This window comes from Protobothrops mucrosquamatus, unplaced genomic scaffold (assembly GCF_001527695.2).
Source record: "Protobothrops mucrosquamatus isolate PMUCROS unplaced genomic scaffold, P.Mucros_1.0 scaffold1234, whole genome shotgun sequence".
Lineage (NCBI taxonomy): Eukaryota > Metazoa > Chordata > Lepidosauria > Squamata > Viperidae > Protobothrops > Protobothrops mucrosquamatus.
The window spans coordinates 100,068-123,469 of NW_015387441.1; the positions used below are offsets into that span (position 1 = coordinate 100,068).

At 33.5% G+C, this 23,402-nt stretch overlaps 1 protein-coding gene across 1 annotated transcript in view; it reads left to right on the top strand.

Moving 5' to 3' along the window:
• The window catches only part of SYK (spleen associated tyrosine kinase), a 35,371-nt gene that overhangs the window by 3,785 nt on the left and 8,184 nt on the right, over window positions 1-23,402 (top strand). Inside the window, exons 2-9 of the mRNA XM_015821041.1 lie at window positions 5,625-6,082; window positions 9,121-9,281; window positions 13,671-13,809; window positions 15,288-15,375; window positions 16,366-16,406; window positions 18,197-18,265; window positions 20,890-20,974; window positions 22,462-22,639. Of these exons, the coding sequence (XP_015676527.1) occupies window positions 5,675-6,082; window positions 9,121-9,281; window positions 13,671-13,809; window positions 15,288-15,375; window positions 16,366-16,406; window positions 18,197-18,265; window positions 20,890-20,974; window positions 22,462-22,639 (1,169 nt within the window). The 5' untranslated portion in view covers window positions 5,625-5,674. The remainder of the gene's footprint in view (window positions 1-5,624; window positions 6,083-9,120; window positions 9,282-13,670; window positions 13,810-15,287; window positions 15,376-16,365; window positions 16,407-18,196; window positions 18,266-20,889; window positions 20,975-22,461; window positions 22,640-23,402) is intronic.

Sequence of the window (23,402 nt, forward strand, 5' to 3'; positions counted from 1 at the left end):
GTAACACCGCAGGTTGCTGACCTTTCTTAGTGTAATGGAGTGTAGAGGTTATCTTGGGGAAAGGCTGATTGAACCGTTAAGGGAAAAAACATTATAATAGTCCTGAGAAAATGGGAAGTGTGAGAAAGAAATTCAAAATAACCGTAGGTAAGCAGACAACATGAAGGCAGACCATAAATAACCAGGGTTTTTGATTACATGCAAAGATTTGGATTACTCCAGCCCGCATAATAAAAATGTTATGGGAAATTCTTTTCCATCCCTTAATATATGCTTTAAACGTTATGTATTTAAATTCACTTAACCCTGTTGACACATAAAATTTTCCTGCAAAACTACAAATATGTACATTTTTTTCCCTCAGACTAACTTTACTGAATTTCGTAAGACTATCTAATCTTAGTATATGAAAATATTGGGGGGGGGGGTGTGTGCAGCTGCATGCTTTTCAGTCAGTCTTGGCTCCTGGCAAAAGCCTGGACAAGTCCCTGCAGTTTTCTTGCTACCATCTTTGCAAGTGGTTGCAAGGCTGAGAGAGAGGGAGAGGGAGAGGGAGGGAGAGGGAGAGGGAGAGGGAGAGGGAGGGAGGGAGGGAGAGAGAGAGAGAGAGAGAGAGAGAGAGAGAGAGAGAGAGAGAGAGAGAGAGAGAGAGAGAGAGTGACTGGCCCAAAGTCAACCAGCTGGCTTTGTGCTTGATAACCAATGCTGTATGCAGGTATATTGAGACCCAATAATGGAACTCAAAACAGGTATCTACAACTTTTCCAGTAAAAGGTGATAAAAAGTTGGTTTTGCCATAGTAATTGTTTTTACATTCTAGAGACAGCTCTTGAATAGTAATTCTTCTCTATAAAACTTAAACTGTATAAAGGTTTACCTCAAATTCAAATTATTATCTTAGCAGAGCATATCTTTCTTAAGAAAAGTTAAAAAGAAAATAAATGTCATAATTATATCTTTTTCAATTGGGAGAATCCAAATTTAGTTATGCACAGAATAAACCTGCTGAAATAAATGAGATGACACTTTTGAATTATTATTTAGTCTTATTGATATTAGGTAATCTTTCTAAATATAACAACATTTGAATCCAATAATTCTGGGAATAAGTCAAGCTGACTGATTAAATATATATACAGTTATAATAAAGAGGGAGTATTATCTCTATATTCATAGAGATAATAAAATCAAAATCTAGCAAAAAGCATAGTCTTTAAAATAATCATATTGACTAAATAAGCATAGAATAAATTAGTATCAAATTCTATTCCAGATCTCATGCTTTTATCTATTGTAAAACTAATGTCCTATTTACTTTATGTATTTTTGCCTATTATTTTTTCTTATTACTATATTTATGCTACGAGAAAGATAACAGTGTTACAATGTTTATTGTGATACAATAGCAAAAATACATCAAAGTCTTGAATATCCAATTATTTGTATTCAGAGAAATATTGTTAAAGTGTAAAAAGTAAAAATCATGAAGACTTTAATTTTACCTATTGAATTATCATATTTTCTTATTGTTTGTAATAATTTCTGACATTTGAACTACGGTATCTTCAATTATACAGATCATACTTAAATAATGTTAATGGATTTTGAGCTAGCTTTTTTGTATCATAGATCAAAGCAGGTTAAATAATGCGACAGTAACCATCTTTGTTTAAATTTCCCCATATATTAGGAACATGTTTAAAGTATAGTTTATGAACTATAGTGGCTTGTCCTAGCAAGAATATATACTGGTTCAATATCACAATTAATATGAGATGATTAAGAAGCATGATGATGGTGTAGGCCAGGGATGAGGAACTATGGCCCTTTTATGACCTGTGGACTTCAGCTCCCAGAATTCCTGAGCCAGCGTGGCTTACTCAGGAATTCTAGGAGTTGAAATCTTCAAGTCATAAAGGGACCATAGTTCCTCACCCCTGGTGTAGACAGACAATTAAAAACTCTTTATACTGCAGGCCTAACTCCTAATTTTGCTAATGGGATATGAGTCACCCTCCATTTTTCTGTGAGGCCTGAGTTTCAGACCCCAATCAATGTTTTTCAGGGTCCAAGTAATGGTCATGTGGCAAGCCTCCTTATCTAGCCAATTCCAAATTACCCTATTAATATTCACTCATTTTGTGTTTGGCTGTTTTCCAGACAAATATAAGAATACGTTGGGATGAGAGAAATTTTGTTTAGTGTAAATCTTTCAGTAAAAAGTTAGCAAAAATTACTGATTTATTTACATGTGGGAGGGACCAAATCTGAGATAAAAAGACTAGTGAAGAAGAAATCAAAACTAACAGACCTCTCTATTTCTGCTGAGTGATACCAGTTTGTAATTAGGTATCTGATGCCACTGTTTTGAGGGGGTCCAAAGGCCAGTAGGTTGTAAGACAAGACAATAAGACATTTATCTCCTTCACTAGACTAAGCCAGCAGCATAGGCCTGAATCACATACACAGTATCTCTACTCCATTGTGGCTGAGCTTTAAATAGAAGTACTGTATCATGTAACTGGAATCTGCAAGCAAGACAATACTGTAAGGCAAATTTTAGACTGTGCTACCTTTCCTCAAGGTTTTCAACAGTCATAATATCTTTAGTTATGTTTAAGAAGGTTTATGTTAAAAACTTCTGAAGATGTCACCGAAGCATAGAAGTTTTTTCAGATTTTTGCCTTCAGGGATGGAAAGAGAGTACCCTATTACGAAGAAATTCAATCTTGGAAATTCCCCTATGAGCCCATATGAAACTTGCTGGGACCAATAGGAAGGGGCGTTGGACATTATGTTGAGAGAGGCCTAAAAAGCACTGAAGAACCTTCCCCAAACTAGTTTCTAATCTATTCCAGTTAAGGTATTAACCCAAAATGAAACCAGCCGAAAGGGAAGTATTCAGAAGATATTTGTTTAGACAGAGTTAAAAAAGAAATAAACATTGCTCCTTCCTCAATTTACCCTGCCATCTGGAGACTCTATAATCTTTAAATTCAGTAATTTTAATTTTCCACCATACAGATAGTTAGAAATGCTGTGCTTGAGAATTATTTATGTGTGCAATTTATCCATAGCCTCAGTTCTAGGGGTGTAGGTAGTTTTTGTCCTCAGTTCATGTGTCAGCAAAAATAGATAGAAAAGTCATCCAACTAATGAACAGCTTTTAATTTAAAGTTGCAAAGTATTTCTGGATTATTGTTGTTGTTGTTGTTATGCATCTGCATACATATATGCTGCATAGTAATTCTGTGTCAAAATCTTTTCTAATTTTTTTTAATATTGTCTTTCAATTTAATTGATTTGCTTAACTTTTTTGTAATTTTTGGGTGACATTCATATTGGTAGAATGCCAGGGTTTTGCAAGTAATTATGGGGCAGAAATATTTGTAGATTTCTCTCTGTGTCCTCTTTGATTTTTATGTTTCATCAGTCCCATGGGAAACACATGGGTTTTTCAGACCAAAACATGCGGGAGATTTCAGAGCGATAAAGCGATGCATAACGAGACTAAAGCAAATACTCTGCAACTTTGCAACATTAAAGTAAGCTCAAAACTCATCATGTGTTATTGCTATATATAACAATCCATAATTGTGGAGGTTGAGGTAGGTGGACATTAGCTATTGTGCTACACTGACATGCTAATAGGAATATTTTCACTTAAATTGAAGAATATTAAGGTCATTATATCACTTTGTTCCACTTGATTTTGTTTACTTTCATGGGTAAAATTTTATTTTTGCTTATTGCTCTATTAATTCTGACATTAGGTATAGCTTTTAATGGTCATGCATTTCATCAGGGAATCAAGATGTTGGCTCTACATTTTCACATATATGCAAATTATTACATATATGTTGTGCTATGCTTGATGAGATTTGTGGCTTTTTATCAGTTTATTCATAGAATTGGCAGATAATTGATACTTGTATTTATAGTAAAATAAAAAGGTCCAGGTTTTAAGGTTAAGATATGGAAGACTGAGTATGTAAGCCTTCACAAAAAAAATAAACTCAATCGGGGACCAATCATCCATAATCCCATTTATTAATGTATATGTCTGTATACATTCTGGTTATAATCTGATATGATATGATATGGTATGATATATGATATGATAATTTGAATATGACAGATCTGTCATTTGATGACCTTTGTGATCATTCTATGAGAACCAATTAAGGGACCCAGCTAGAAACCAGGAAACCATGAGTTTTAGTTCCATCTTAGACACAAAGTCAGCTGGTTTTCACAGGATGTGTTCAAGCAGAGCCTGGACAGCCATCTGTTATGGAATGAATGTCTCTCCCCCCTCTCTCTCTGCATTCTGCTTTATACATTTAGATGTTTGGTACGCTAAATTCAGAGCCATTTCTTCCTCTCCTCTATGGTATTGTAAACTTCATAAATAGCATCTTATTTTCACTCTTAAATATTATCTTCAGGAGAATGAAATGTAGCTAACACGTTTGGAAAAGTGTTGGTTTTTTCATGTAGTGTTGGTTTGCTAGCGCTAACAAATTACTTATAAAAATAGATGTAGGCAGATGGGCTATTAAAATTCTTGGGGGATTTTTCTCTTATTTTACCGGTTGACATATTTTGCTAACTGTAACTATAATCCTAACTCTTCAGTCACTAAAATACTAAATTTTGGTAAAACAAAAATGGTAAAAACTTCTGGTTTTTTTTTACAGAAGACACTTTTTTCTTTCTAAGTTTTTATTTTAATTTTTTTTTAAAAAAAAAATAGAGGTTTCTTTCTTTGAAAAAAATCTAACTGACTTTCTTAATTTGGTAATTTGGCCCATCCGATTGATACAAACTTATAATAAATATGCTTAAGACTCCCAATAATTAAACAAAATCTATTATTTTTTATTAATAATTATTTATCATTTTAGCTTGTGCAAGATAGGATATTATTTAATGCAAGAATATTATTTAATTTAATCATATTTACTTTCAATTGAAATGCAATTATTTGCTGAAGAATATTGTCGTGTTGCATATTTTCTCTCTATATATACACCTATATATACTTTCAAAATCTATAGGTAATTTTTTTGAGGAGAATGAAATACACCCAGTTGGACTTTAGTAGAAAATTGCTAACTGGTCATCTATTCTACTTGAAGAGATTGCATATAGCTTTTAATTAAAAAGGCATACCATATTTCTGTTGTATTCACCTAAGGATTGATGTATGGTATTAGATTAGCAGCTTCTGGCAGGTTATCCTTAAGCTGCTGGAATTTGTTTTTGCTCTTGTGTGGGTACTTGCTCTATTCTAAGTCCCTTCCCTCTTTTGACCAAGAATAAAGATATTATTAAAGGGTTAGAAGGCATTTCAGAAGCCACAGAATGCTTTCTCTTTTGTGTTTCTTTTCTGGCATTACATTGCGTACTCCTGCACAAATGCATTATGAGGATATTGTTGGCAGCAAAAATATTGTTTCCCTATGGTTTATGATTATGATTCATTGATTATCTCTTAGCTCATGATCTCATTGTGTATATTTCCATCTCCTGATTTCAATAAGATCATCAAGGTAGCATACAAAATAACATACATTCATACAAAAGTGTCATTAACCTGTGTTTTTTTTTATTCTTTCTAGGCGTAATATAGCCTCAAAAGCAAACGAGCAAAGAGAAGTAGTGGAAAAAAATGGCAAGTTCTGATTCTATTAGCTACCTATCCTATTTTTTTGGCAACATCACACGTGAAGAAGCTGAAGATTATCTGCTGCAAGGAGGACTAAACAACGGACTGTATTTACTGCGACAGAGCCGAAACTATCTGGGTGGTTTTGCTTTATCTCTGGCATATAATGGAAAGGTTTATCATTACACCATTGAGAGGGAAATTAATGGCACTTATGCTATTACTGGAGGAAAATCCCACCGGAGTCCTGTAGAACTCATTGACTACCACTCAGATGAAATTGATGGTCTCATGTGTTTACTCAGGAAACCATATAATCGGCCACCAGGAATAGAACCCAAAACAAGTCAGTTTGAGGACTTAAAGGAAAATCTAATCAAAGAATACGTTAAACAAACCTGGAATTTATGTGTAAGGTTCTTTTTTTTCCTTTTCTGTAGTTTTTCCTCTTTTGCTTTTGGGAAGGTAGTGGCTATACGTTGGCCAAGTAGTCAATACCATGTCATACATGTAGACAAAGCCAGGATTTCCAGTTTTTCTGGAGTTTTAGAATGGAAATTAGAGTTGGTTTCCATACCGCATTTGTTCAGTATAGACATCCTCAACTTAAAACTATTCATTTAGCAACCTTTCGAAATTACAACAGCACTGAAAAAGGTGACTTATGACCAGTCCTCACACTAATGACTGTCACAGTATCCTACAGTCACATGATCAAAATTCAGGTGCTTGACAATCGGCATGTTGCATTTATGACAATTGTAGTCTCCCGGGGTCATGTGATCATCATTTGCGACTTTCCCACAATTTCTGGTAAGCAAGTCAATGAAGGAAACTGGAGTCTCTTAACGACTGCACGATTCGCTTAACAGTTGCAATAATTCACTTAACAACGTGGCAAAAAGATAATAAAATCAGCCGTGCCTCACTTAACAACCACTTTGCTTATCAATGGAAATTCCAGTCTCAGTGTGGTTTTAAGTCAAGGACTACCTTTACTTGAACCCTATTTTAGGTCTTAAACTACATTTGATATATTTTCCCACTATTTTAACTACATACCATTTTAATTCCCACCATAAGCTACACGGCGTAGTCCCCCACCATTTTAAAGTGATACATGTATTTATCACTTTAAAATGGTGGGAAACTCTGGCATGTCTTTAAGCAATTTTGTTCTGAGCATTTTCTGTGAACTGCAAAAATAGGTCAGCTTGCCACATACCTTCCTGACATGTTGCTGTCCTTGTTTAATAAATAAGAAGTACAGTGATGCTTAAAAGTTTCCGAACCCTTTTGGATTTTCAGTATTTCTGCATAAGTATGACCTAAAATGTGATCTGATTTCTGCACAAATCCTAAAAGTAGTTAAAGAGAACCCAGTGAAACAAATGAGTTAAAACACTATATTTATTCATTTATTTATTGAGGGAAATGATCCAAATCTACATATTTAAGTGTGCCAAAAGTAGGTGAATCTAATTTTGGAATTTGTGTGGTGCACATATATTTTAGGGCATACTTGTGGAGAAATATTAAAAATTTAAAAGGTTTACAAACATTAAAGCACCATTGAATGTAAAAGAGTAAGAAAAAAAGAGATGAACCAAAACCACAATCTGTAATGGCACGCTTATTATACTCCCTAATTAACATACTACTGTTGCTAGGTGCAACATTTTTTCTCTTAATGTGAGAATGGATTTCAGAATACCTGGAATTTTCCAGTTAAATATGTGCGTAATTCAGTTTGTTATTTTGGAAACATTGACCATGTTATTTCTAGGCAACATTTATTCATATGTATGTGTGTGTGTGTGTGTGTGTGTGTATGTAATTATTCTAATTATTCTAAAAATATATTTATTTGTGTGTGTGTGTGTATATATATATATTTGTGTGTGTGTGTATGTGTGTGTGTGTGTGTGTATCCATAATTATTCTAAAAATTCGAGTTCCGGATATATCCATTTAAAACCCTTTAAAAAACTGCTAAAACACTGAACTCCGGAATGTAAAAAACTTTCGGATATATTGTACTTTTTCCCATGTTTCAAATTTGTTCACATAAAAACATTCCTGTTGAATCTGACAAAGGTACATCTTAGTCCAGCATTTCCTTTTTCACAGTGACCACAGTGACCAACCAGATGCCTCTGGGCTGCTCACAAGATGGAGCCATACCCTGTGCCACTGATGTTTCTGTGCAGCTGGTATTTGGGACATGCTAAAATTCATAACCCTTGATAGACTCATTTCTATATAATCTTTGGGGTGTCCTAGAACATCTTTTGATAATCCAGTGTGCTTCAGATGTCCCAATTTCTATCCTGGGAAAGTCAGTATGGTTCAGGTATCAATCCAACAGGTAATTCTCAACTTATGACCACAGTTGGGATCAGAACACCCATCACTAAGTGATGCAGTTGTTAAGTAAGTTTTATGACTTTTTTGCTGCAGTCATTAACTGCATCACCACAGTTGTTAAGTGAATCCGACTTCCCCTACGGATTTTGCTTGTTGGAGGCCCCCCCTATGAAGGTTGCAAATTGTGATCATGTGACAACAGGAAATTGCAACTTTTATAAATATATGTCAGGGCTAAGTGCCCAAATTTTGATCACGCAACCACAGAGGTGCTGCAATGTCATAAATGTGAGGACTGGCTGTAAGTTTTTTCAGCCCATTATAACTTTGAATGATCAATAAATGAATGGTTGTAAATTGAAGAATGCCTCTCTATCTTCTACAGCAGGGGTGTCAAACACGCCACATCATGTGATGCGTCATGACGTATCGCGACTTTTCCCCCATTGCTGGAGCTGGGGTGGACACGGTTTCAGTATGACGCATTTGGCCCATGGGCCAGCAGTTTGACACTCCTGTTCTATAGCAAAGATAGGTACAAAGTATTAATTCAGTTTCTCTGCAAACTCCATATTCTCTAGCAAACGTTCTTTTCACTGCTTTGTCATCTAATCACCTAACCGTTACTTTGGCTAATATCCAACTTTATATATATATTTCAAAATTCTTGTTGAATGATTTTATAATTCATTTCTCAGTTATTTGAAATTTATTTGTATTTATTATGATCTTACACTGTCTTTGCTGGGGTTTATATCACAAACATTTCACAGTGCTTATGCTGGCAGAAGTTAGAAAACACCACTTTTGATATTGGACAAGAAAAAATGGGCAGACTGCCCTTGGAGCCATTGATGGCTGAGAGCAATATCATATTTTCAACTCCTCAAAAAAGGGTCAGCGTTGTAAATTACTCTCAGGGCAAGCCAGACATTCAGATGATCTCTAAAAGTTATGCTAAAAGTTCTACACTCTGAATGTTTATAGTTTAAAATCTTAGTAAACTTCTCTGTTTATGTCAAAACCATTCATATACCAACTTCCATAATTAACTATATTATATTCTTACACAATTTGAACAGGGACATGCCCTCGAGCAAGCAATTATTAGTCAGAAACCACAACTGGAGAAACTGATTGCTACAACTGCACACTTGAAAATGCCCTGGTTCCATGGGATGATATCTCGGGAGGATTCAGAGCAGCGCCTACTTCTGGGTTCAAAGACTAATGGAAAATTTTTGTAAGTATACATTTTTTCCTACAGGTTCCATAACTTAATGCTAAAAACCAGAAGAAAAGTAAGAAAGTTAAACAAAGAAATGTTTTTAACAATTCCAAAATTTCTTTTTGATGCTGGTCATTGCAGTTTCATTAACTTAAAACAGCATTCATGATTTGTTTATAGTGGCCTGATCAGTTCTTTACAGAATAAAGAATTATGTCCACTGATCGGGGAGCTGAAAAAAACTTTTTCATACGCTATCACCTTATAGTAAAAATAAAATGAACAAGACTTCCGATTTGCCATCGCGGCTGCCGCAGATGCTGAAAGGCGAGCTCCGTCTTCCAGATTTGGTTTCGCTCTGCTGGGGAACCCTGGAAAGGGTTGAGAGTAACTCTGTAGGGACGACAAGCAAGGAGGGGACCCCCACTTGATCACGGAAGGACGGTAGCCCTTCCGTTCGATCCGGGGCAGTCCTCCAAACCGGCAGACGAAAGACCGGCCATAGAAATATGGCTCATCACTAGGCTGCAGACAGGGAGAGGGAAGGGGAAGGGAACTTCTATCCCACCCTCTAAGAATAGCGGCGACTGACTATCCAGGGAGTTAAAACACTGAAAGAATAACCTTAATCTAACTGGATTTATATGCGTCTAAAATTTGGGAACCAAAAGATTTCTTATCTTTACAGAAGACTTTGGTTTTTATTTACAAAAAAGAAATAAAATTGGAAAAAGGATTATAAAAAATTTGGACTTAGAAAAACTTTAAACAGCATTGGTGACATCTTGTGGCCAGGTTTGATATTACAACTTGTTATTGTCTAAAGGAGACTTGGCTTGAAGCCCAGACTATAGATAAGACTTTTTCAACCTTGACAAATACCAGCTATGAGAAGCTCAGCTGTGTCCTATACCCAATTATAAAATTATTTTCATTTTCTGACTTTAAAGCCCTCAGCTTAACACACCATCAAGAGAATATGGATGAAGACCAGGAACAGATTCTTTTTATGTTGAAAGCAATACATGAAACCATTCTTTCAGCTTATGATGAAATAAGATGCTACAGAAAAGAACAAGATGTCAGCCTAGATATACGAACCCAAATTTTGACCACAATTAAAGAATCAACTACACAGAAGATAACAGAAGAAGTGGAACAATTAAATACTGTGATAGAGGATTCAACTGACCAACATATACAGTCAATGGAAAATCCAGAAAAGGGTCTGACAACACTGAAAATGGAAAAGACTTTCTATATAAATCAGAAGAAATTTGAGGAGCAAAAAGAAGAACAGATGGAAGGGAAGACAAACATATCAGAACAACTATGGGGATTTGGAATAATAGAGAGATGATTCGTTAGTTCCTTCTTTACAGCTGAGTTTTTCACAGGTGGTATCTGTCAAAGTCAAGAGAGTTTTTTTCTAGATTCTGGGCTTCAAGCCAAGTCTCTTTTAGTCAATAACAAGTTGTAATACCATACTTTGCCACAAGATGTCACCGATGCCATTTAAAACTTTTTAAGTCCCAGTTTTTATAATAGTTTTTTAAGGTTTATTTCTTTTCCTTTTAGATAAAAACCAATGTCTCCAGTAAGAATAGGAAAACTTTTAGTCCCCAAATTTCAAAAGTATATGCATCCAATTAGATGTTCATATAATTGCTCTGTTTTCCCTGGATAGTCAGTCGCTGCTGTTTTTAGAGGGTGGGGTAGAGATTCCCTTCCCTCTCTCCTCACAGGGAGAAAAATACTTTGGACAGCTTTTGCAGGAAAAGATATTTAAACTCTTAAAGAGAAGATCAGATGTCATCCAGTTTCATCCACGTTGCTTTAAAGATGCTTGGTAGTAATTTTGACTTCGGCTGTCAGCAGCTTAATAATAAGCCATATTGCTATGGCCGGTCTTTCCCCTGCTGGTTTGGAGAGCTACCCTGAATCAAGTGGAAGGGCTGCCGCCCTCCCGGGATTAGGTGGAGATCCCCTCCTTTCTCATCGCCCCTATAGAGTGACTTTCGACCCTTTCCAGGGTCCCCCAGTGGGATGAAATCGGACGCAGAAGACGGAGCTCGCCTTCATGCATCCAGAGGTGCCATGATGGCAAACTGGAAGTCGTTTGTGATTTTATTATGAAACTCTTTTCTAGTATCCTGAAAACCTGAACTAGATTGTATGAAAGTCTAAATTCTGTAAATGCAGAAAAATGCTGTAATTTGCAAATAAAAATATTCTGAACTATTTGTAGTTCCTGCCTTTTTTATTAGATCTAAACTATTTATAGGTCAATCAAAAAATACACAGAATGATAATGTATCAGGAACTGGAATATACTAATCATTCATGGAGACTTGGAAATAATGTATTAAGATCATATCAGTTATATCTTTTTTTACAGAATGTGTCACAGAATGACACATTGTTTTTTTTTTTACTGACCTTCATTTTTCCTTAGTTTATACTTTTTAAAAATATAACCTTTTAAGAACATGATTAGGGGAAGGGGAGATCGTAAGTAAAAAATGAAACCAATTTGTATGGTAGTCCTCCTTATCTGGTGCCATCTGGGTGTATAAAACTGCAATTTTAGCCCAAAAGCATTTGGAAGGCATCAGATTGAGGTAGGTTGCTCTATAGGTAGTCCTTGACTTACAACAGTTTGTTTAGTGACCGTTCAAAGTTACAATGGCACTGAAAAAAGGGAATTATGACAATTTTTCACACTTATGACCGTTGCAGCATCCCCGTGGTCATGTGATTTACATTCAGATGCTTGACAACTAACTCACATTTATGATGGCTGCAGTGTCCTGGGGTCATGTGACCACCTTTTGCAACCTTCTGACAAGCAAAGTCAGTGGGGAACCCAGATTCACTTAACATTTAAATTATGAAGCAAAACAGATTCTTCTTGATAGGTATATTCCCTGTTGTGTGCCACTTACTCTCTTGTCATCCCTTCCTTTCCAATCTCTCTGTTCTGCAAGAGAGGGACGGTGGTAGATATCAAACGTGAGAGAGATTGCCTAAAGAAATCACCTGGTTTTTTCCTCTTCCTCCTCCCACCTCCAAAATGAACCATTTCATGGTTTCAATATCTACAAGTGAGTAGTACAATCCAATTATGGCAGGCAAACATCAAATTTTCTATAATTCATAATACACCAAGAGAAAAATGTTTTGTTTTTCTGCTAAAATAGATAATATATATTCAGAAATTTTTTGAAAATGCAAGAAGAATCAAGGTGTAATGCTTTATCGTATCTGGTGGTATTTTTTGTAGCAAATGATCAACAGCAGGATGAACCAAATTATAAATACTGACTTTCGTTTGCTATCAGTTATTTTCCTATTAGTATTGCTAAATTTTATATAAACATACAAAATAGATTGAACTGTCTTTATATATAATTGCTGCCAGGATACCTTGTAAGTCACATTTCATCTGTAAATAGCTTGTTGCCATATCAGAGATTGAGCTCTTAAAATAAGTGTTCTAAGATCTTTAAACTAAGATTATTTATTTTCAGTGGCTAGATCTTTAAAATTTATTTAAAATTTATTTTTAATAACAATTAATATAACAATATTGAAACTGCTGAAATATTAAAATGTCATGAAATTATAAGACTGGAGGCTAAAACCTATAAAGAATGGTTGCTGAAATTGGGTATGTTTAGTTTAATGAAAAGAAGGATTAGGGGTGACATGATAGCAGTGTTCCAATATCTCAGAGGTTGCCACAAAGAAGAGGGAGTCAACCTATTCTTTAAAGCACCTGAAGGCAGGACAAGAAGCAATGGATGGAAACTAATCAAGAAGAGAAGCAATCTAGAACTAAGGAGAAATTTCCTGACAGTTAGAACAATTAATCAGTGGAACAGCTTGCCCCCAGAAGTTGTGAATACTCTAACACTTGAAGTTTTTAAGAGGAGATTGGACAACCATTTGTTTGAAATAGTGTAAGGCTTCCTGCCTGAGCAGAAGGTCAGATTAGAAGACCTCTAAGGTCCCTTCCAACTCTCTTACTCTATATAATTGTTTTGATCCAAATATAATTGGTTATATAAAGATAAAATTTGAGATGCTTCTTCCAATGGAATAAATTCTACTTTCATTTTAATTTCATCTTAGCATTATTCTGCAAACTTTTTCATGTAATTTGCAATTTGTTTCTTTTTTATCCTTTTCCTTTTAAAATAAATTATTCATTCTTTTAAAAAAAATCTCAATTTGAACCACATAATAATCATTTTTGTTTACCTACTGTTGGCAGGAGCAGTTAATGATTGTAGTTTGGACAATGTGTCCCAACATGTTTTGTCATGAATATTAAGTTAGATTTTCATACCCCTTCTCTTTATTTTAGACTATAATTTACTTTATTATTCTTTTAATTTTTAGGATTAGGGAAAGAGATAACAATGGATCCTATGCTCTTTGTTTACTCAATGAAGGCAAGGTACTACATTATCGCATTGATAAAGACAAGAAAGGAAAACTGTCAATACCAGCTGGAAAGAAATTTGATACTTTATGCCAGGTTTGTTGAATGCTCTTCACTTAACTATCTATTGAACTTATATGCTGGTTGTATACATATTTATGTTGCTGTAAGTATCCACATTTTTTAACAATTGCTGTAATTATTTTCTTAGTCACATTTATTGAAGCCTTATGTATGTATGTTGTGTGTGGTTGTGTGTATAAAATATGCCATGTTTAATATTGATTAAATTAACCTATCCAATTAAGATAACCCAGCATGTTTTGTGGCACAGCAAATTTGGAAAGATGTATTATAATAAATCTATTATAGATCTATTATATTTAGATCTGTTTAGATCTTCATTTCGATCTAAATGAAAATAGCTACTGAAAAAAAATCTAGGATTCCATTTCAGAATATTTCAGATGTTTTCTGTACCTTGAGTGAATTTCAGTTATAAAATCTCTCAAAAGAGAGACTACCTTGGAAAATATTGTAATCTTGGAAAGAAGGCAAATCATTGCAACAAACAAAATTAACTTTTTGGGAGAAAAAATTATTTGAAACATTAGACAAGACTACATGCAAAGAAACATGAATAAAAAGAAAACAAAACAAAACATACATATATATATATATATATATATATATATATATATATAAATTGTCCCCCCAACTAAATATATATATAAATTGCCCCCCCAGCTGAAACTGATAAATATATTTGAAAGATAGCAACTCTTTTTCTATTTTTTAAGTTTTTTTAATGGTTGTGACATTAGTTTAATTGTTGGTTGTACTTCATCTAGATTCACATTCAGTGAGATGGGCAGCCATTTAAATTTGTTAAATAAATTATGCATTGTAGCATCACAACACAAACATGCAAAATTTATAGCAATTTGTTCCATACAATAAAATTTTCTAATGCTTATATATTTATATACTTTTCACATATGAGATAGTTTGCATACATGCAGTTGCCTCACTATATTTTTAATCTTGGGGTGTTCAAGTTTAATATCTGCAGAAATCTAATTAGTCAATAGTTAATGAAAAAAAGAAATTTGTGCACAGCTCACAGGTCATTTTATTATGAGAATTAAATCTCCCATACTTTAGAGGAAAACAGTCTGATATCACATCTGTTATCAAAACAAGACTGGCGGATATTGGACCTTCTGCCCCAAGAAGCAGCCAAGTAGTCCATTAAAAAGGATGAACAATATAATATGATACAAAAGGTTTGAATATTTATTCTATAAATGGCGCTTGTACTTGAAATGCTACAAATTCTTTCATGATAGCTTTCTAATTTTAATAAAATTACTTATCAAAAGTTCTCATATTCTTATGAATTTTACAAGTTCCAGGAACTTATCCTGCTTATTCATTGAAATATATTTATGTGCAGTATTAAGTAGAAATTATAATCCAAAATTATATTTGTGGACTGGAACTAAAGATTTAATACCTTGTGCATGCATTTATTCTGGCTTCATTGCTGCTATTTTATTTCATCTACATGATAGCTAGTGGAACATTATTCCTACAAAGCAGATGGACTTCTAAGAATAATCACAGAGCCAGTGCGTGATCCAGATTTTCAGTCAAGAAATAGTAAGTAGCTTATATTTTTAAAATATTGAAGTCAAATCCATACAGTGTGCATTACTAACATCTGATTGTGTCAAGATGAGGCAAATTCCTAGTAATTAAATTAAAAGTACCCTAACTGTCATTACTGGCATAATTAACTTATTTTTTCTGAAATACAGTTGCTTAAAAATATAATAAGTATTTATTGCATCAATTAGAGAAAACATTGTTTTCTCTCAGTTTGGAGTGGTGAGACATGGTGTAGGCGTGTATGAGGGCAGAGGGACTTTTATGTACCAATATGTGATCCATTCCATCTTCAAAATGAAATTGGATCAGATATGAATGACATATTCTTGTAAATGAAAAGTGTGCAAATATTTGAAAGATTTTTTTTCCTAGCACATTGCACAAATGAAGTGTGACTCCCATAAATATTGATGTTAAAGTGACCTCTAGATAACTTGGCTGCTTTCAGGTTGTAGATCCATGTCACTAAAACCAAACTTCCACTAGGAGTGCTGGTAAAACAAAGTGTCCATGTCTTCACTATTGTACAAAACCAACTTTTTCTTGATTTATAATAAACTGTAATTAGTTTACACATCAGGAAAACCTGACGTGATAAGATTTCTCTCCCTCTGGGGCCAATTTTAGGAAGAGTTATTACATTTTGTTCCCAATTTCATCATTTGCTAATGATGAACTAATAATGAGGTTCTTCTACTTTTCAGCCTGTTGAAAAACTCTCCAGTAAATTGCAAAAGTACAACATCCTCTTGAGAAGGAGACAAAAATTTATACATAACCTTTTCTGTTCCAGAAAAATCTGTTCCAGGATCAATTCACGTGTGCTCATTTCTTTACTGTTTCATTTAAAAAAAAAAAAGGGAACTGGATTTGTCTTTGCATGGAGATAAAGTTTCTACCTGTCTTTGCTCCTTGATGCTGATCTTAATAATAAGTCACAACTGATATTTTTATAGTAATTGATATATCTTTTTACCTTAGGGACATTACCCCCCAAAGTTTCTAAGCCTCGCAACTCCATGGTAAGAAAATGAATTGGTGAAAACCAATAATATTTTAAATAATATAAAGTATGGCAATATTTAAGTGTTCAGCATGGTTTATGTATTTACTCTTGCTGAATAAATAAGTTTCAAATTACATTTAATTACAAATAAGGTTGCAAATTACATTTTGTGCATTTTCTTCAATATGTTTTGTTGTTTTTAAAATGTTACATAATATTAATTTGTTAAAAGGCAACTATAGCACCCGTGATTACTGAATATTCATATATGGGGTTTTATCTGATAAAAATAAAATAATAGCTATTTTAAATTTTGAAACGTCAATCCTGTTTTCAGAATAACTAATGAAATAAGTAGTTTTAGATATATTAGTTTGCTCTGTAAGCAAGTGCATATAGGATTTGAATGCATTAGAAGTAGAAAATATAATTGGAGACCATGATGGGATTATATTTTTAAAAAAATATTGTATGTGACAAAGTTACATAGATTCATATAAGATATTTGAAGAAGCAGAGAAAATAATGAGCACAAACCAATAAGGCTTTTAGTCTCAAGCATTAAACACCATTGGAAATTCCTGTCCTAGTTTGTAAGATTGGATTTTATCTTTTCCATTTACTTCAGTGCTAGAACAAGCATGTAAGTGAAAATGATTGTTTTAAGCTTGTTTGCACTAGTTAAAATACTCTTTTAGCTTCTTATCTTAGACATAATCTATTAATCGTGATAAGTCATAATGTGACTGGTTGGTAAATCATTGTACCTTATAAATTGGTGCTTTATAGCAGGAGTCCCCAACCCCCGGTCCGTGGACTAGTCCTGGGCCGCGGCATGCCAGCAGCCGGGCCACACAAACAAGCAAAGACCCATCCACGAGATGCAGGCAGTACACAAAATCACACACCCTCTGTTCCACAAAAAAACCTCTCTCCATGGAACCGGTCCCTGGTGCCCAAAAGGTTGGGGACCTCTGCTTTATAGTTTAAGATGATACTAACCATTTATGCTTATCTGCAAACATGTTTAAGCAAACTAGGCCTTAAATTTGTGTACAGATGGTTATTTGTGATAGATTTGTGAAGCAATTGCCCAAGTACCTATGCCTGGAAGGAATGAATATGTATCATAAATTCCTCTAGGAAGAATCTCCAAAAACTTTGATTTCCCAAAAGCTATTTACAGTATATGTATATTTCCATAGATGCATTAATTAGACCAAACTGATAAAACTTTTTTCTTAATTGATTACATGAGGATGGTGTATGTTATGAATAAATTAAATTCAATTTGCAGTATTCAAATATACAGAAAACAAATTGAATCATTGGGGAAAAGAAATTTAAAAAATTGAAGTTTTCCAACCCAGAAAATTTCTTAACATCTCTCCTATTATTGCTAAATATATAGTCATAAAGCTATATTTCCCAGTTATAATCTTTAAAACTAGCAACATAGCAAGCTGACTACAAAACCAAAAGTTCTAATTAAAAATGCACCCATTGTCATGAAATCCAGAATACTTATAATATGCCATTGTAATCAATAAAACTGCAGATGAATAATTTAAGATCTATTGATTTTAGTGGATCTCTTTTAAAATAATTTAAAGTTTGAATTTATCCAGAGTTTTTATGGAAGCAAACATTCACTTAACTTTAAAAATCAGTTATTACAATGTACTTCACAAAATATGCTTTACTTGGAACAGATCTATTGTGAATGACTGAAAAAAATAGATATGGATTTTTTCATATTTTCTTCATACGTTTGTTTATTCTTTTGATATCCTTTATGGTTTCTAGACTTGGACAACAGGTGGAATTATCACCAGAATCAAATCATACACTTTCCCAAAGCCAGGAAGCCACAAGGTGCAACTAAACACGGCTTTGTTAAGTCTTTCCATACATTTAAAAATTACCTTCACTTTGCTGACTTGCAACCTTTTTGTAGTTTACTTTGCCTCTTGTTGCTAATCTTCTGTGAGCATCTAGCAACTTCCTTCAGCTCTGACTTCTTAATTTATATAATTAATACTTGGGCTTGCATTTTATTTGTTTTGAAATACAACAGTGATTTGTTTTAGAATAATTATGGTGGTTAAATTGAAAATAACTAAGTATTTTACAAGCAGGTGTAAACATGAAGCAGCCTAAGTTTACTGGCCTCCCTTTGGGATGTGTTGTCCTCTTCTGTGAAGTAATGTTAGCTAGACTGGAGTGAGTGTGAGTGCAGGGCTGAATAGACCAACTTCCCAACCCCGTAGAGATGCCGAAGAAGAGGATAAAGAGGCCACTAGGAGTAGAAAGGTATAGAAAGAGTTACAGAAAATGTCATTGAATAAGTGTTGAATCCTAAGCTAGCAGTCAGAGAGGCTGCGCCCTCCAGATGTAGTAGCAGAAATGCAATTTCCTTCAAAGCTACTTAAGACTTCACCAGGAGATCATGACCCAGAGTTTATGAATCCCTTGTCTACATAATTCAAAGCATTAGACTTATTTCTGCTACTTACCTCTCAAACTATAATAACTGTATTGGTGATTTTGAGTGTTTTGATTGCCACTTTATAATCTCTTTCAAGGCCTTCCAGTTCCTAGTCCAATGCTAATTCCTATCTGATATACATTAAATAAAATAGTTCATGGATCTCATTGTGCTATGGAAACTCTTCTAATAGAAAAGTATTAGAACAATTTTATTAGAACGTTAACTATGTTGATAAGTCTAAAACGAACATAAATATTATATTTATTCACAGCCTATTATAAGAAATGAGTTTTATGCATTTTACATAAATGTTACATAAAGGAGATGCCTAATTTCCAAAACAGATTTACAAATGCTTGTTTCTTTTCCCATCAAATGGATCATACTCACTTCTTCATAACTAAATAGGGAAAAGTTAATTTATTTTGCCTCTCTCCTTAATTGTGTTAGTCTCATATGAATGAATTTCATATTTAAAAGTAATTCTCCAATCAATTTAGTTCTGTCAGTTTCAACACTTTCAGTTCCCCATTGCTAAAGAGAGAATCAAGTGCTTTGGAGGAGACAGGAACATTAACGGATCAGTCATCTTACATATCTCTGTTTTTCTCTGCTTCATTCAAAATAGGGTTCTTACATTTTCCTAGCAGATATACTGTAGGTACTTACATAGTGTATATACTGTGAAATTCATAGGCATCTATTAATTACTACATATTCCCTTAAAACATTCAGTACCAGTAACAATTATTTTCCTTTTCTGTGGCATATATAACAAATAAGTGATTAGTAGCAGCAGATTTTATGTTAAAAGCATTTGTAATTGACTTCTACTCTTTCTATGAAAAGTGATGCACCAAATAGTACTCAGACTTCCAATTGCCATCGTAGAGGCAACTCTAAATATATGTTAATTTGTAAATATTTATGCAGTTATACATTTTATTTATAAATAAACATATCAGGTTGCTAGTTGTATTTTTTTTAAAAAAACACTTAAATTGTTTTGCTAGCAATATAATCTCTTTGTAGCTTGGCTTTTTAAATCAAATTTATTTCAACATTTCCACTTTCTTGGAATATCAGTTTTTGTACAAATTCTACAATTTAGGTGGAAGCATGTTAAAATTGAATTTACAGATAAAGTGATAAAAATATTGAAACATATTAGCAAAATGCTGTTATTGCTGTAATATACTGTAGTTAAAACTAGTTTCCACAAAATATTTCATTCTGTATGTAATGTATGTAGACATTGTTTTGATTCAAATACATATTGATCTGCAAAAATATGGGAGGGAGGGAGGAAGGAAGGAAGGAAGGAAGGAAGGAAGGAAGGAAGGATTTTATGGCCACCACAATTATCTATTGCATCACTTGTTTATCCTGGTACATTTGTATTTGTCAGTTTTCTAGTGTTCCAAGCAAGCTTAATATGTTATATGTTAATATGTTAATCAGCTTTTCATTTTTATTCATTTGCATAAAAAAGCATAGATCAATGGATGGGAAAAGCAATAAGAGATATTTAGAGATAAGTTAGTTTCAAATAATGCTAGACCAGTAAATTACATTTATTTTCCAAATTACTGCTTCAAAGTCCATGCACTTTTGAAGAATGGTTTATAAAATGAAAAATAGCAGTGAAAATATAAAATATATTAGAAGAAAAACATTGAGCAGTTCTTGTTTCAGTGGACACGGGATTCCAAAATAAGATCTATAGTTGTCTATAACTGAAATATAAAAGTGTTATTTAATTCCTTCTTTAGGAAATTATTTAAAATATTTTGCAGAAATCTTTATGCTTTTTCATTGTAAGCCTTATTTTACTACCAAATATAAGCAGCAAATAACTTTTCAAAAATTTAGGTAAGATTTGCTCCCTTTCTTTAACTCCGCTTGCATGTTGTTTTTGCTTAATGTTTATCATGTAATTTTCTTCTTAATGTTGTCCTTCTCTTTGACCCCAAATGATTGAAATAAAAAAAATCTGTTTGTGTCACAGCCATCTTTCTCTATTCCTGGCCAGAGAGATGATTCTGCACTGCTTGCAATGTTTAACAATTATGCACCCTCATGGGCAAAACGAGGTATGTAATGTTTTTGTATCATTTCTGATAATGTCTAAAATACAGGCAGTGAAGGTAATTATTCACAAGTTAAAGTGCTTATTTATTTCACTGCAAACAAGTGAAATCAATTGTTCAGGTCTCACATTGGCCTAAGATTACACTGATTGAGATATATTGGTGCTTTGTATAACTGTGGACCAGACTTCTCCAATTTTTCTCTTACCTGGTGCCTGGAAAAATGCTGGACTTCAGTTTATTTATTTATCCAGTTTATACAGCCATCCATCTATCCAATAAACTCTGAGCAGCAAACCAGATAAAAGCAAAGAATTCCATTAAAATCCAAAAACTTATAAAACTGTATATAAACTACGGTGTGGTGGCACAGTAGTTAAAATGCCGTATTGCAGGCTAATTCTGCTGACTGCGGGGGGTTTGAACCTCACCAGCTCAAGGTTGACTCAGCCTTCCATCCTTCCGACGTCGGTAAAATGAGGAACCAGATTGTTGGGGGCAATAGGCTGACTCTGTAAACCACTTAGAGAGGGCTGTAAAGCACTGTGAAGTGGTATATAAGTCTAAGTACTATTGCTATTGTTATTGCATATATCCATGCCAAAGCTCCAGTGCTGACAACCCAACTCCAGTGCCTAGGGAAAGAACCAGGTCTACACGACCTTACAAAAGGGCAGTAAATAGAGGGTGTCTTAGCCAGCATAGCTAGCCTTTTGGATCTTTTGTTCTTACTTTTTACTAACTGGTATAAAAGCTTCCTTACATTTTGTATCTAACATGGCCCTTCCCAGTAGAGTCTAAAGGGGACTCTAGCCTCAATAAATGCTCCAAATAATTTTCTATGGCTATAAATTTATTTGGTCAACATCAAAAAAGACATTTGTTCTTTAATATGGAATCTTTGGAAAAGGCTTTGTTTTGCCTATCTTTCTTTCCATTCCAAATTATTTTGTAATACTGGCTGGAAACCACACCCAAGACTCTTGTAGTTGTCTTTAAATCACATTCACATTGATGAATATCTTTTTTTCCCTTTTGAATAAAATAGTTTGTATGTGGAAATAAAATCAGCAATAGCAACAGAAAGACTGACTAATTGGGATAATTTATAACACAAATGTATTTTTAGAAAATTTATCCAAGAAATCCTTTGCCTATTTGTCAGAAAATAGATTAGTCCAGAGTTTGGGTGTTCCTCATGAAAAGACATTTCCTTTCTTCTAAGGATTAATTCTGTCTGATTTCACAAAGTTTGAAACTATATGTGATTCATTAAGATGTACAAAAGCAAATGAGAACCATATGCATGAAATAGCATAGTAATAAAAGCATTATAGTTCAATGCCGAAGTTCAAACTAAAATATAATTATGATTATTTGAAAAAAATGTGCCTCATTTTGAGCTAATATTTTGAAGTTCATATTTTAAATTCAATAAGGACAGATTACAAATGACTATTGTAATAAGGTAAGTTCTGTTCATTTAACAGGTGAACAGAGGGAACCTTTGCCTATGGATACAGAAGTTTACGAAAGTCCATATGCAGATCCAGAAGAAGTGAAAGCTAAAAATGTCACTCTTGACCGAAATTTACTGACTTTGGAAGATAAAGAACTTGGTTCTGGTAATTTTGGTACAGTAAAAAAAGGCACTTATGAAATGAAAAAGTAGGTTATTGTTCCCCATCTTTATTTGTTTAGTATCCTCTTTTTTATTGGATTTTGATACTGTTCTTACAGTAATTATTAGAAAAAGTTTGTATGAAACCCTTTATCTAACATAGAATTAAAAATTAAGTAGGTTCAATCAAATGAATATTGTTCATTTGTTATAACCTTCCAAAACACTTGGTAATTTGAAGTGAATATAGAGTTGTTCCCATAAACAATAGTTTATTACTTTAACATAATGAAACTAAATCACAGATCTTTGCACTGGATTCCAGTTGTATAACAAAAATCTAGTGTGTTATCTTTAAACCAAAGACTTTGGCAGTTTATTCTCTCTGAGCTCAGTCAGAAGTTCCACTAAGTGCAATAATTGCTTACCAAATTTCAGTCTGAATCTTCCTTATGAATATGGATATAATTGTATCCTTAAAATTCAGTTTTGTATATATTTATACAGAAGTTTCATTTAATTAGGCTACAAAGAGTAGTTTGGATTACAGCCTAGCATAACAGTATTCTTATTTAAATTTATTTGTTATAATTTGTTCATATGAAAATTAGCATTTTAATTTTAATCTGGTAAACTATGTAATTAACAAATAATGTTTTCTATATATCTTTGCCCTTTCTGTTGGGAAAAATGTTATGTGTGCAACTTATATTTTATTTTATTATTATTATTATTTATTTTTGGTAACAAAACAAACTTTAATCTGAAAAAAATCAAAAGTACAAACTAAGAAAGAAAAGAAAAATCTAA